The 13309-nt window shown below is 35.2% G+C and overlaps 1 protein-coding gene across 4 annotated transcripts in view; it reads right to left on the reverse strand.

Annotated features, from left to right (window-relative positions):
* The window catches only part of Dmxl1 (Dmx like 1), a 137585-nt gene that overhangs the window by 95560 nt on the left and 28716 nt on the right, over positions 1 to 13309 (reverse strand). For all 4 annotated transcript variants that reach the window (XM_060377291.1, XM_060377290.1, XM_060377289.1 and 1 more), the window contains exons 8-13: positions 10980 to 11169; positions 8906 to 9074; positions 4461 to 4673; positions 3333 to 3586; positions 2553 to 3237; positions 2342 to 2463 (exon numbers count right to left, since the gene is read on the reverse strand). In XM_060377291.1, coding sequence (XP_060233274.1) covers positions 2342 to 2463; positions 2553 to 3237; positions 3333 to 3586; positions 4461 to 4673; positions 8906 to 9074; positions 10980 to 11169 — 1633 coding nt within the window. The remainder of the gene's footprint in view (positions 1 to 2341; positions 2464 to 2552; positions 3238 to 3332; positions 3587 to 4460; positions 4674 to 8905; positions 9075 to 10979; positions 11170 to 13309) is intronic.

A 13309-nucleotide genomic window follows, 5' to 3' on the forward strand; every position in this document is an offset into this window, starting at 1 on the left:
GGCAAGGGGGAAGACAGACAAAGAGAAAGAGAGACTACAAGCAAGATCCAACACTCATGTGCCACAGTATGTGAATGGAGGTGGATGGCAACCTTGGGTGTTAAGCCCTTGCCGTCTATCTTATTTGAGAGTATGCCAAACTAGCTAGCTAGAAAGTTTCCTACAAATATATGCACTGCAGTGCCCAGCTTTTATGTGGTTTCTGGTAATCCAAATTCATGTGGTCAGGCTTTGCCCACTGAGCCATCTCCTTAGCCCAAATATGCTGACCTTAGGTCCTCATATACTATGAAATTCAGTGCTCAAATTTCTCAATCTTCACATACTTGACTTTTCAATAGCATTTGATCCTAGTGATCACTCTCTCCTAGGAAAACTTCATTGTGCTTCTATAAATTATATAAACCACATTTTAATAACATAATGTGCTACTATTCAATGCTTTTATCATCTATATTTTTAATTATATTCTCTCCTATAATTTTATCTACCTGTGCAACTTTAAATTTATCATTATTCCTTCCTTATTGTTGTTATTGTTTATTATTTCTCTGCACAAGTCTGGCTGTCCTGGAATTCACTATGTAGACCAGGCTAGCTTGGAACTCAAAGAAATCTGCCCGTCTCTGCCTTCCAAGGATTAAAGGCATATACCACCATACCTGGCCTCGGCTCTTTATTAACTTCAGTTCATGCCTTCCTCTAAAACAAAAGACCACTTTACTGGACCTCTTAGATGTCAAACAGGCCTCTCAAAATGATTATGTCCAAAGCAGGGCTCTTAAATTCTACCCTTTCAAATCTGCTAGCTCTATATTCTTTATTTCAACCTTAGCAATTCTACTTTATATGAGGCTCACAAAGAATTAGGACAGTCATTTTTTTTCTCACATCCAAAAGCCTGTCCAGTCCTACCTATTCACATTCAAACTACATCTAAAATTTAATCATTTTTCAGTGTTTCTAACATTAACACTCATTACCATTCTTAGCTCCTTATCATTTTCCTGGACTAGTGTAATGTTTTTATATTGATCTCTCTCATCCTACTTTTTCACACGTAGTGGGACTACCTATGTCAAATCATTATCACATGAGCATAACATTCATTCAATAGTTTCCATGTCGTTTTTTAAAAAAGTCCAAAAGCGACTATAACACCTCCACAGAATCTGACCAGGCTAACTTTCTGATTTTAGCACTGACTACTCTATCTTACTTTATTTAGCAATGAGTGCTTTCGTGTTTTATTACATAATCAACATGTTTTGACTGCAGGGTACGTGAACAGGTCAATATTCTTTTTGGATCACTCTTCCTGTACCACATGTCTAGCTCATTCAATACCTTGATGTCTTTTCTATAAAGCCTTCCCTTGAATAGCAACTTAAGAGACACTCTCTCTTTCTATAGCAACACTTATACTTGTTAACCAATATACTTTTAAATTAGTTGCCTTTTTCTAGCTATGTTGCTTCACTAGAATAAGCACTGTGGTATTAGTTTCTGATTTTTTTTTACAGCTAAATTCTCAGCAGTTAAAACAATATTTAACACATAAAAGACGCTCAATAAATGTCTCTACTAAAGCAATATGTGTAATGCATACATACTATATATATATATATGCTTTACAAAACATTGTGTTTTATAAAATTATGCTTACAAAAAAACTTATGGCCAAAGAGGACTAGAATAAATCAATGACTCTACTACTTTTACAATTTGTACATTAAAAATAACCAGTAACTGCTGGTAACTTAGACTAGAATTTCCTAAGCAGGACGCTTAAGCACAGACTGAAGGCTGCTTAAGGAGATATTTAAAAACACCAAACAAGCCTGACATGCTGGCAAATGCCTACAAATTAGAGCACACAGGAGGCTGAAGAGGGGAGGGGAACTGTGTTTTCAAGTCTAGCCTATGTCTTAAAAAAAAAAATTTTTTTTTTCTTTTCATAAAGTCAAGCAACCAAAAACAAAACAACAACAGAAAAATCATGACAGAAGGTGCTAGAGAGATGACTCAGAGTTTAAGAGCACTGGCTATTCTTCCAAAGGTTATGAGTTTAATTCCCAGCAACTACAAGATGGCTTACACCATCTACAGTGAGATCTGGTGCCCTCTTCTGGCATGCAGGCACACATGCACTCAGAACACTAAATAATGGGTCAATCTTTTTAAAAATTCTTTTTAAAAACTGACAGAAGTACAGAACAAATGTGAAAAAATTATAGTTAACAAAATGCACTTATCTATCACAAATTATAGGTCACAATTCTAGAACAGGCCAAGCAAGAACAGGTTAAGTATTTAAAAGCATCATAAAGCTAGTACTTACAGAAATTTCAGGGTTGGAAAGCTCATATAAAAGTTTCTTGGCATCAATAACTGCTTCATATAACCTCAGATACTGTCCATCACTAGCTACAAAGCATGCACTAGGAGAGTTGCAGTATGCACCTAGAAAGTATTAATAGACATTTAAAACTTAATCTTTCAGTAAGAATGTCTAAAAATCTATATTACTGAAATGAAATCAGTATGCTTACCTAGACAGTAACTGGGTATAAGAGTAGGGAGCCATGCCACATTGGAAAAGGCAGAAACGTGAAGAGAATTAATCCGGGCAAGCTCAGACACTCCTCCAGAAAAGGATAGCGGCCCAACTGGATCAACCCTCCAAAGAATAAGCTCACTATAAATCGCATTGGAATCTTGGAATGCCATATCTACATTGTTTTTATTTTGCTGTGTCAAGGAACATTCTTCAATATTTACAGTGTCATGAGCTTGCTTTTGGTTACCAACATTTGGTGTCCTTAATGCATTATGGTGTGATGTTGTCAGTAATAATGGTAATACTGAGTGGCAAGCTAAATCATTAAGATGAAAACGATGACCACAATATCTAGATTTGTGGGAAATGCTAAGAACTGTAGAAAAAGCAGATTCCTCAGCAAAACTAACCAGCCACTGATTCAAAGAACCATCAGCATGCTTTGAAATCATCATAACATTAGGGGTAAAAATACTTAATTTTAAGTTATTTGATGATTTACTATGAGCAGAGGAGATAAGCATTGATGTGGAACGAGTGAGACCAGTAGGTTTCTGTTTTCCTTGTTGAATAGCCAAGTCAACATTCTTGGTACAGGCGTACATTACTATGCTTTTACAAAGAGAGTTTGCATCACCCGTAGGAAAAGCTACAGGAATTCTGGAAACAAACGACACCTAGAATTAAGAAAGTGGGCATTAGAACATACAATTACATAAAAACATTTTACAAAGTTTTCACATAAAAAAAAATCATAGATAATTAACAGTACCTGTACTTGACGAAACATACCAGGCTGGTATTCATCCAGCCAATCTACATGCCAAACTAGTAAAGAACCATCCATGGGATGAATACTAAAAAGCATGTCTGCATTTTTACTCCATTCAGACAGAAGCACTTCAATCTGATGATCGATGGCTGCTGATGACAATGGTGTAAAACTTGAGTTTGGTAACATTTTATCTTCACTTAATTCCTTTTTTTCATGATTTATTTTTAAGTCATCAACGCCATCATCCATTTCTGTAAGCAAAACAGTTCATGAACCAAGTGAATACAATAAAATTATCACTCAATTAAGACAGAGCTTTCAAAATGAGTTCAAGATTAAAAAAAAACAAAAACCTTCTTTTTGCATTAACAAGAACTAATGACACTAACTTAGTAACCAGCTAGCAGTGCTAATATACGTAAACATGCATATCCTTACCTCTTTCAAAAAGACCAGACTCTATGCCCTTTCCTAAACTCCTAGATGAAGAATATAGACAATATTTTTTAAAGGAGGTAATTAAACATTTTTGGATCAAATTTAAATGAAAAGTAAGCAAAAGCTTACAAATTGGTTAGAAAATGAGACCACTTGGGACTCCCTCTTGCCAATGTAACCAGAGTGGAAGTGGTATGAGTCAGTTATGAGCCAAGACAGAAAAACCCTGTACCCTCTCCCTGCCCTCTCTTCCTTCTCCTCATCCAAGGGCAGGATGAATACAGAGGTCTAAGCCCCTATATTTAATGCACTGTAGTATTAGTGGTGCCACAGTAAGCCTTACTGCCTTCTTCCTACATCAAGTATTTCTCAACTCTAATGTACACATAGATCAACTATATATTAAATTGCAGATTCAGGTGAGTAGTTGTGTAGTGTATGAGATTATGTTCTTGATGCCATTAACCCATACATAGTTCATAAAATAACAAGGACTTACGGAATGATAAAGAAGAGAATGTTCTGAAGAAAGGTGCCTTAAGCAAGAGTTACTAAGTGATCTACTCCATATTTACATTATGCCACAATGACCTTGGAAGATGATCTATTACAATAAGCAGTTTTATCCACATATAAAAACTTATTTTTGATTGAAAACTTAAAATCTCCTCCTCCTGACATCTTTACCTTCATCAGATTTGACATCTGCCTGAATAGAGTCTTCTGCACTGGCCTCAGATGAGGGCTGTTCAAAACTTTTTCTAAGTTGCTGTAAGAAGACTTCCATGGACAAAGTAAAATGGAGTTCTTTATTATTTAGCCAGTGTACTACAAAAGGTCCACACTTTTCTTCATTTTCACTTAAACTCAAAGATGTAATAGATGGAAGAAGTGGGATGTCTATAAAGAAAAACAAATCACAAATTTTAAATTGTGAATGACTATAACATAGAATACACACTTTCTACTTTCATTATTGGCATTATACTTAACCTTTTGTTTGAGAAAAACTTACCTTCTTAAATTTAACTTAAATTATTTTTTTTACAGCCAGAAGTGGCTTAAATATATCCATCAACTCATAAGTAGATAATGACAATGTGGTACATTTCCATAATGGAATATTACTCAGCTATTTAATAAAATTATAAAATTTTCAGGTAAATGGACGAGTCTGGAAAAATCATCCTGCGTTAGGTAATCCAGAACCCAAAGGGCAAATATTTCATGTTTTCTCTAATACGTGGATGTTGGCTTCTAAGCTTTTGATGTGTGTTATACTCCAAATAACCACATACATTAGGAACTAGTAGGGAACCAGGGGGAAGAAAGGATCTTTCAAGGAAAGGGAAGCAGTAATATAGTGTTAAGAAGAAGGAAACTAGAATAGGAGAACTAAATGTCAAGAGGGAGAAGACACATTTGAAAAATCATATGGAAACCTCCTACTGTACAAGTTTCCAAAAGTATATACGTATATGAAAGGGATTTAAATGAAGTCAACATATAATAGGAGAGACAATGCCCCAACTAGACATCTTATACTAAGTAAAACTTTCAGTGCCAAGAATGAGTTCTATCTTATAGTTGGCCAAAAGGGTGCCAGAAACCCTTCCTCCCCAAAATATCACAGGCAACTGTCAATACTGGTTCCTTCCCACGTGATGATAAGTGCCTACAGTTAAAGACAATATAGTTACTTGTATTATCGAACATAAAAAAAATTAAGCTAGTGTCCAAATAGCAGCTTTACTTCTATTGACTAGTAATGGTGCTGGAAGGTATTTTCACACTACTGGAAGAAAAGAGTAATCGTCAACCTCACTCAGCTATGAACCCTGTGACCTATAACAGTGACTTGCCTGCAAGATAGTGGTATAATACTGACACAAATGTTAGGGGAATAAGTAACCATTTTCTGATTGAGTTTAAGGCCCATCCCATGAGATGGAACCAGTATGCGGCACTGTTAAAGTGGTCAAGAACCTGAAACAAGATAGATCATGAGACGAGAAAACCCACTACTATTATTCTGCTAAAGGCCATAGCAATAAAATGACTCCTAATCACATACTGCTCTACCCAAACACCTCATCAGAGAAGCTTCTTGCAGTAGATGGTAATTAACAAAGAGATCCACCAACTAGACAAAGTGCACAGGATTACAGACTTTGCAGCATTCGGTCCTAAATGAATGCCTTCATCAAATCCCTCCCTTGAAGGTTGAGGGCTGTAAGCATAAGAGGAGGCAGAAAGATTATAAGAACCAAAGATGATGAATGACTCCAAGAAACAGTGTTGTCCAGACAAAACAGGATTGATGTTCATATAAACTCACAGAGACTGTGGCAGCATGCACAAGATCAGCAAGGTTAAAGCCAGGTAGTACCAGTACTGAGAGGGAGAAAAGGACACAGAAGTCCCAGCTCCAGCAGAAGAGTTACTTTCAATCAATACCAGCTGGCAAAAAGAAACTCAGTTTTCTGCAATGAGATGTCACTGGATTCCAGAGGCTCTACACCTAGAAGTAACCTGCCAACAAAAACCAAACTCCATGATCTTTAATAGGCTTTTTGTTTTAGTACCTTTGTTCGGTTTTTCTGCTTTGGAAGGGAGTTAGGGTAGACATAACACAATCAAAATTGGATAGTAGAGAGGCTCTTGAGGAGTTGGGGGAATGGAAAATCATGATCAAAATATATGAAAAAAAATAAATAAAAAGGAAAAATGTTTCTTGGCATTTTTATTTCAGTATCCAATTAAGTATACTGAAGTACAAAAGCAATCAGTTACTACAAAGATAGTTCCTAATAGAATTAAAGACAATTCATATTAATGAAATCTGAATCATGTTTATTTACAGAACCATAAAAGCTGCAATAAACTTAAGGAATATAAACAATATTTTCCAAATTGTTTTCTTTCATGATAAAATTTTTTAAATTATTTGTTTCATTTATCTATAGTTAAAGAGAAAAGAAACAATACTAGCAAAGATAGATAAAGAAAAGAACCTTTCCCTTGATTCTACCGTAAGAGGCAAGTTCTAATACATTCAAACCAAGAACTCCAGTTTATACCTATACGATCATTAACATGATTATTTTGATTATATACTTACCTATTCCATATTTGATTACAGACTTCCAGAGAGCGGGATAACATCTATTTAAAGCATCACTCTCCCTCTGATTCCTAACAGTATATCTAACTTCTACACTGGTATAAAGTAAGCAACTAACTAAAAGCATTAAGCACCTAAACCGCTAATCTCATCGTTCCTGGGTAGAGACAAAGACTGAAATGATACTTCTCCAAGAAGATATGAAAAAGGCTTTCTCATTTCTTACTTACACTAATTCAAATGAGATGATAATGTCATTAACTGACAATAAGTATTACAGTTAAGTATATTAGAGAAGAATTACCGCTGGCTTTTAGAAAATATTCTAACTAAAGAAAGCTCAGGCTCTTATGCATGAATACTCCACTCAAAGAACATGTTATTTTTTTAACAAACTTTAATGGTAAAGATATAAGAATTAGAAATGAAAGAATATGTTACAAACACCTCTCTTATAGCTATAGGTAAAAAATAAACTCAACCTTGAACTGTGCTGTTAGAAATATAGCACCTAAAAAGAACCCAAAAGATCAAATCTATAATGAATTTTCCATACAGTCCAAACTAACTTCAAAAATATTTTGTTTTTGTCTTAGTCATTGTTTTGTTGCTGTGAAGAGATACCACAACCAAGGCCAGTTGTATGGGGGAAAAATCATTTAGTTGGGGCTGGCTTCAAGTTTCAGTTTATCATTAGGGGGAAGATGGAGGCATGCAAGTGAAGATGGCGCTGTAAGAAGAAGCCGAGAGTGCCACATCCTCACCTGCAGGCATAGCAAAGCCCACACCCACTGAAGCAATTCCTCCAACAGGGACGCCCCTAATCCTTCTGATCTTTTCAAATAGGGCCACTCTCTGGTAACTAGGCATTCAAATATGAGCCTGTGGGGACTATTCTTATTCAAGCAACCAAGATTTCCTAGGTGATCCACCATTTAAAGAAAGTTTTAGTTGTCCTTATTGGAAGCTTGGCAAAAAGATGCTACACTCAAACATAGGGTTCTTCTTTCAATAATCTTTTACGCTTTTTTCATTAATGTGAGAATTCAAGCTTTCTTTATCCTCGTAATACTGTTGCTTTTTAAATTTATTTCATTTTTCTGAGGTGCTTCAAATCAAAGCAAGGGCCTCATACATAATAGGCATCACTTTAGCACTACGCTACACTGCAGTATAAACCTGTCCATTACTCAAAAAGGGCCTTAAAAATTATGCCACTGACCTTATAGGTAACTATATTGTAATCACCGTCAATATATGTATTTGATAAAGGTGATCTTTCACAAACCTAAGTAACTTTTAATAAAGATGATCCAACATTCTTACATTTATATTTTCTTGGCATATTACAAATGCTAAGAGCCAAAATATATCTATGCTTTGACTTAGCACAGCTCACTCTGGTGGACAGAAGTCTATTTAAGTAATTCCACTGCTATAGCTCCTTAGAAAAACACAATACTAAAATTTCCAGCTCCACGGAAAATTGAGTATGCTTAACTTATGCTAAAGAATATTCTAAATTCTTAACTGATGCTAAAGAATATAGAGGTCAGCCTATGCTATATAACATAACAAGAGTCTGTCTAAAAAGAAAGAAGGAAAAAGAAAGGAGAGGAAAGAGAAACAAAATGGGAAAGAGAAGGAGGGGCTATATGCTATAAAATATTTTTTATTCTTTTTTTTATAAATAAAATAAATAAAAAAATATTTTTTAAAAATCAACTGTTGTTTTGTTGTAGGGAAAGGACTAACATGTAGAAGTCAAAGGGGTCACTTATTTTCCACCTTCTATGGAGGTAGTATTAATTATGTCAAACTATTACCCTTTTTTAAAAGAAATATTTTGAGATACTACTTTTAAGTGCTTCAGCTGTGCCCCTGATTTTTATACTCATAAAAAATATTTACTAAACTGGTAAATAATTAAATCTCCAAATGCATAGGCACCCAGATGGTGTGGTTCCACTAGTTTGTCTAATGATGCATTTCACTACAATATAATTACCTGTGGCTGGGTTGATGCTGGCTGCAATATGGAAATGACAAAGTGCATTGGCATGCAGTGGTGTATTCCTGTGGACATGGTGAGGATCCTGCTGATGAGGCAGATAGCCAGTATGTGCTACAAGAGCAAGTGATCTCCTCCGACCTCTACGAAAAGGTCTCAAATTTACCTGTATAAATAAAAACAAAGTAAAATGACTGGTACATGACTGTCAGAATTAATGTATATGCTAATTTATGTAATTATATGTAAAAAATACCTGTCCATATTTTATATATCAAATTTGAATCATGAAGAGTATCTGCCCTATTCTTTTCACATTTGTTTTTAACAATTTCCAGAACTGTTACCATCATTTTGTTACTGGTTAAGATTAATCTCATAATTTAAGATAGCTTATGAATTAAAAAAAATACTGGCCTTCTCTTTTCACATTTGTTTTTCAACATCTAAAATCAATTTCCAGAACGAGAGAGAGAGAGAGAGAGAAAGAGAGAGAAAGAGAGAAAGAGAGAGAGAAAGAGAGAGAGAGAGAAAGAAAGAAAAGAAAGAAAGAAAGAAAGAAAGAAAGAAAGAAAGAAAGAAAGAAAGAAAGAAAGAAAGACCAAACAAACAAAAACCTGAAAAACCGATAGGATGGGCGTAATGGTAGACACTTGAATTTCAGCACCTAGGAAAGAGGCAGGAAGAGATCGGAGTTTTAAGCCAGCCTAGTCTGTACACTGAGCCGGGCGGTGCTACATAGTCAGACCTTGTGTCCAAAAATAAAACAAAGTGACAAAGAAGATATGTTTATATTTATTTGATATAAATCTATATAGATTTGTCCACAGTTTATTCCCTGTAACTATGAATGATATTACCATCATGTACCAGGTTATCTAATTGTTAAAAAGATTCATTTTCCACAGAAGTTACTTTATCTGATCTCATGTGGTATCCATTTTAAATATCACTATTTATTATTTCATTACATAAAATAGTTCATACAGACCCTAGATAAGGTTATCTAGATAGTAAGAAGCAAAGTAGAATATAGATTCCTAGTGTAACACTTTGTTACGTTATTATTATAGAAAGCCACACAGCTTAATTATATTCTGAGCCATTTAAAAAGAGTTGTTCAGTGGGCATGGTGGCACATGCCTTTAATCTGAGCACTCAGGAGGCAGAGATGGTGGATCCCTGTGACTTCAAGTGAGTTCTACATACTGAGACCATGTTCAAAAACCAAATGAGAAAAAAAAAAGAAATAGTTGCTTTGACTCATTCATGTTTGAATATTAAGAAAAGATTAAGAAGCCAGATGTGATGATGCCTGCTTTTATTCCCAGCACTCAGGAAGCAAAGGCAGAAAAAGGCAGAACTCTTGAGTTTCAAGCTACCCTGGTCTACATAGAGTTCTAGGACAGCCAGGGCTACAGAAGAAACTATCTAGGAAACAAACAAATAAAGTAAAACCAAAAAGAAACAGAAAGAAATTACTGACTTAACTCAGTAGTACTACTCTATTTTCAATGAGAAATGGTCTCACACTTCATAGAACAAGAGACGGAGACAGAATGACTGACATGAGACTAAGATCAGCCTGGAGCTACATTTTAAGACTTTGTTTCAAAAGAATAAAATACCTTCTATATTCAATTAGCCCAAACATAAAAAGTTGACTTTTACTGCCAATTCCTGTAAAATAAATACTTCTTTTCTGGTAGGTCTGCAGATAACAAACAGTACAGCAAAATTCAGCAAACAAATCTAGCTTAAGGTAGAAATCTAGCTTAGAAAAAAAATAAATTTACATAATCGAATCTTTGCATTCTCAGATTTTACATTTGCCAAATCAATTGTTACTGTCATCTTGTTACTGGTTAAGCTAAGATTAATCTCATTAATTAAAGATAGCTTAGGAGTTACAAATAATACTTAAGTATATTTTTTAGTAAGATAAAACAATATTTCTAAAAATTGTTTTCCTAAAATATACTACTTTTTATAATATTGTGTAATCAAAAAGACACTGTAAAAAAACATTTTAAAATCTGTAGGAAACACATAACATAATAACAGCACTTACTTCTAGAGCACTTTGAACTCGATCTTTACTGGAAGCGTTTCTCTTGAAGTTATTCGTTAAATTAATTGGTTCACACCAGTGCTTGCTGTCACTTTCGTAGAGCAAGCAATCATTTGGTAAAAATGTTTCTACCCAAAGACGACACACATTATCTTTACAGCAAGTCAACAGTACGTTACATACAGAAGCCCTGGGGAATGAAAATATTTTAGAGACAATACTACTAACACTGCATCATACATATTCTGCAGTGTTTCTATACATATATTTAAACACTCAATTAATATAACAAGAAAACCAGAAAGATGTTCAGCAGTTAGATGGTTGCTCCTCTAGAGGATGAGGGTTTGATTCCCAGCACTAAGTAAGTCCAGTTAGCTCCAGTTCCAGGGAACCCAATACCTTCTTCTGGCCTACAAGGGCACTGCACAGATACACATGAAAATAAAACAAGCATACACATAAAATCATGAGAAAGATAGTGAGAGAAAACATATGTGTATTGATTTCAGGACAGAAAATGTTACTACCCATTTTTTTCTGTGTAGAAGAAAAAAATTTTAAACAACTAGACAGCAATGAATTAGATCAAGCTATAATTCCTCAGTTGACAAGCACAAAACATCCCTAATAAAACCTTCCTATTTATACAGTGACTGACTATTACTTTTAACTATTTCATAATGCTCAACTTTCACTTTCTGCAAAGCCATTAAGAAGCTGAAGTAACCATATAGTATAATTATCCTCTCCTTGCTACCTAGGCCCAACACAGTTGATGTGCAAGAGAATTTATGATTGACCTACACAAACCACATCCATCCTTAGCAATTCTGGACTTATGATTATTTTCTTTTATGATATCAAAATAGAAGTATATATAGCTATTAACAACAAAGATCATTTAGCAAATGGAAGAAAGGAAGAAAGAGAATGAAGCAGGGAGGGGAAAAAAGAAGGAAAGGAAAGAGGGCAGTAAAGCCATGAACAGAAAGGAGAAAAGCTAAGAGGAATAAAATAAACTATTCTACCTTAACCACCTTATCATTTATCTGTGATTTAAAAAAAAGAAAAAACAAGCAGCACAAAAGAAAGACAAAGCAAAAACAAGGTTTTGACTATTATTCAACTTCAGCTTCCAGACTCCATTTACCCACCTTTCTCTGTCTATTCTTTTGCATTCTTTCTTTCCATGACTTCTCCATTCTTCCCCTTCTCTGCCCTCTGATACCATTCTCTACTCTCAGCCTCCCTAGGCCATGTTTTCTTTTCATCTCCTCTCCATCTGCCCCTCACCTCTCCTGAAAGTACCTTTTTGATTTCTTTCTGGGCCTCTTGCTTCTCACTCACCACCATAACATTCATCCATCCCTTGCCATATCCCCCCTTCCTTTCTTCTATCCCTTGCTCATAGTTATTTCCTCTCTCCAATATTTGCATGCATATATATATATATATATATATATGCCACACCAACTCAAGCATCGTCTATGTAGCATGACAAATGGTCGTACTGCTAGATGGGAGATACGCTTCCCTCACAAATAAGCTCCTTGGAGGTCCCTGGCAAAGTGCTTCCCCTGGCCACCTAAGCCAAAAAGACGTACTCCAAGATTTCTACACTTCCTTGGTTGTGGGGTTGGATTAATGAGCCTTTTGTTCTTTCTCTGTGATTCCTGGAACAGCACAATTAACTATTCAAGGAAACATATCTTTGATAGATTATTAAAAGCTTTGGCAAGAATAGAGTAGAAGAAAAATAAAATCTTAAAAGTAGTAATGAATCAGATTCAGTACCAGAAAGCATTACAAGAATAGTGAAAAAAATAGTGGGCTCCTCTTTAGGAAAAGATAGCATAAAAAAGTACAGCTGGCTCGAGCGTGTCCCCCTTGGCATTTTATTTCTAAGGAGTATCGCAAATCTTTAGCAAGACATATGGGAGGATGGTTAGCAAAGGTGTATTTAGACTTCAATGCACAGAGAGATTTTGGCAGGTATCCGGCTTGGCTCGGAGGACCGTAACAGCCCCTGACTTTTCCCTTCACTAGTTAGTAATAATGAAATTGCATGAATAGCCACAAGTGTGAGGTATTTTTGTTCTTTGTTTGCTTTGATCAAAAAGTCCCTAGGCCAAGATTTTTGTGGGTACTGCTTTATGTTTGGCTACACTTTCGAGTTAAATGTAAACTTTGTATTCTTGGTAAAAATCTAAATGTTCCGGGAAGTATGCCAACTTTAAGGTGTTTCCTTATGTAATTACTATAAAATTATTAGCTTGACTTCAGTAAAATTGCAGTAGATTCAAACACTCCTTGGTGTGGTCTCTGTC

This window comes from Meriones unguiculatus, chromosome 2 (assembly GCF_030254825.1).
Source record: "Meriones unguiculatus strain TT.TT164.6M chromosome 2, Bangor_MerUng_6.1, whole genome shotgun sequence".
Taxonomy (NCBI): Eukaryota; Metazoa; Chordata; class Mammalia; order Rodentia; family Muridae; genus Meriones; species Meriones unguiculatus.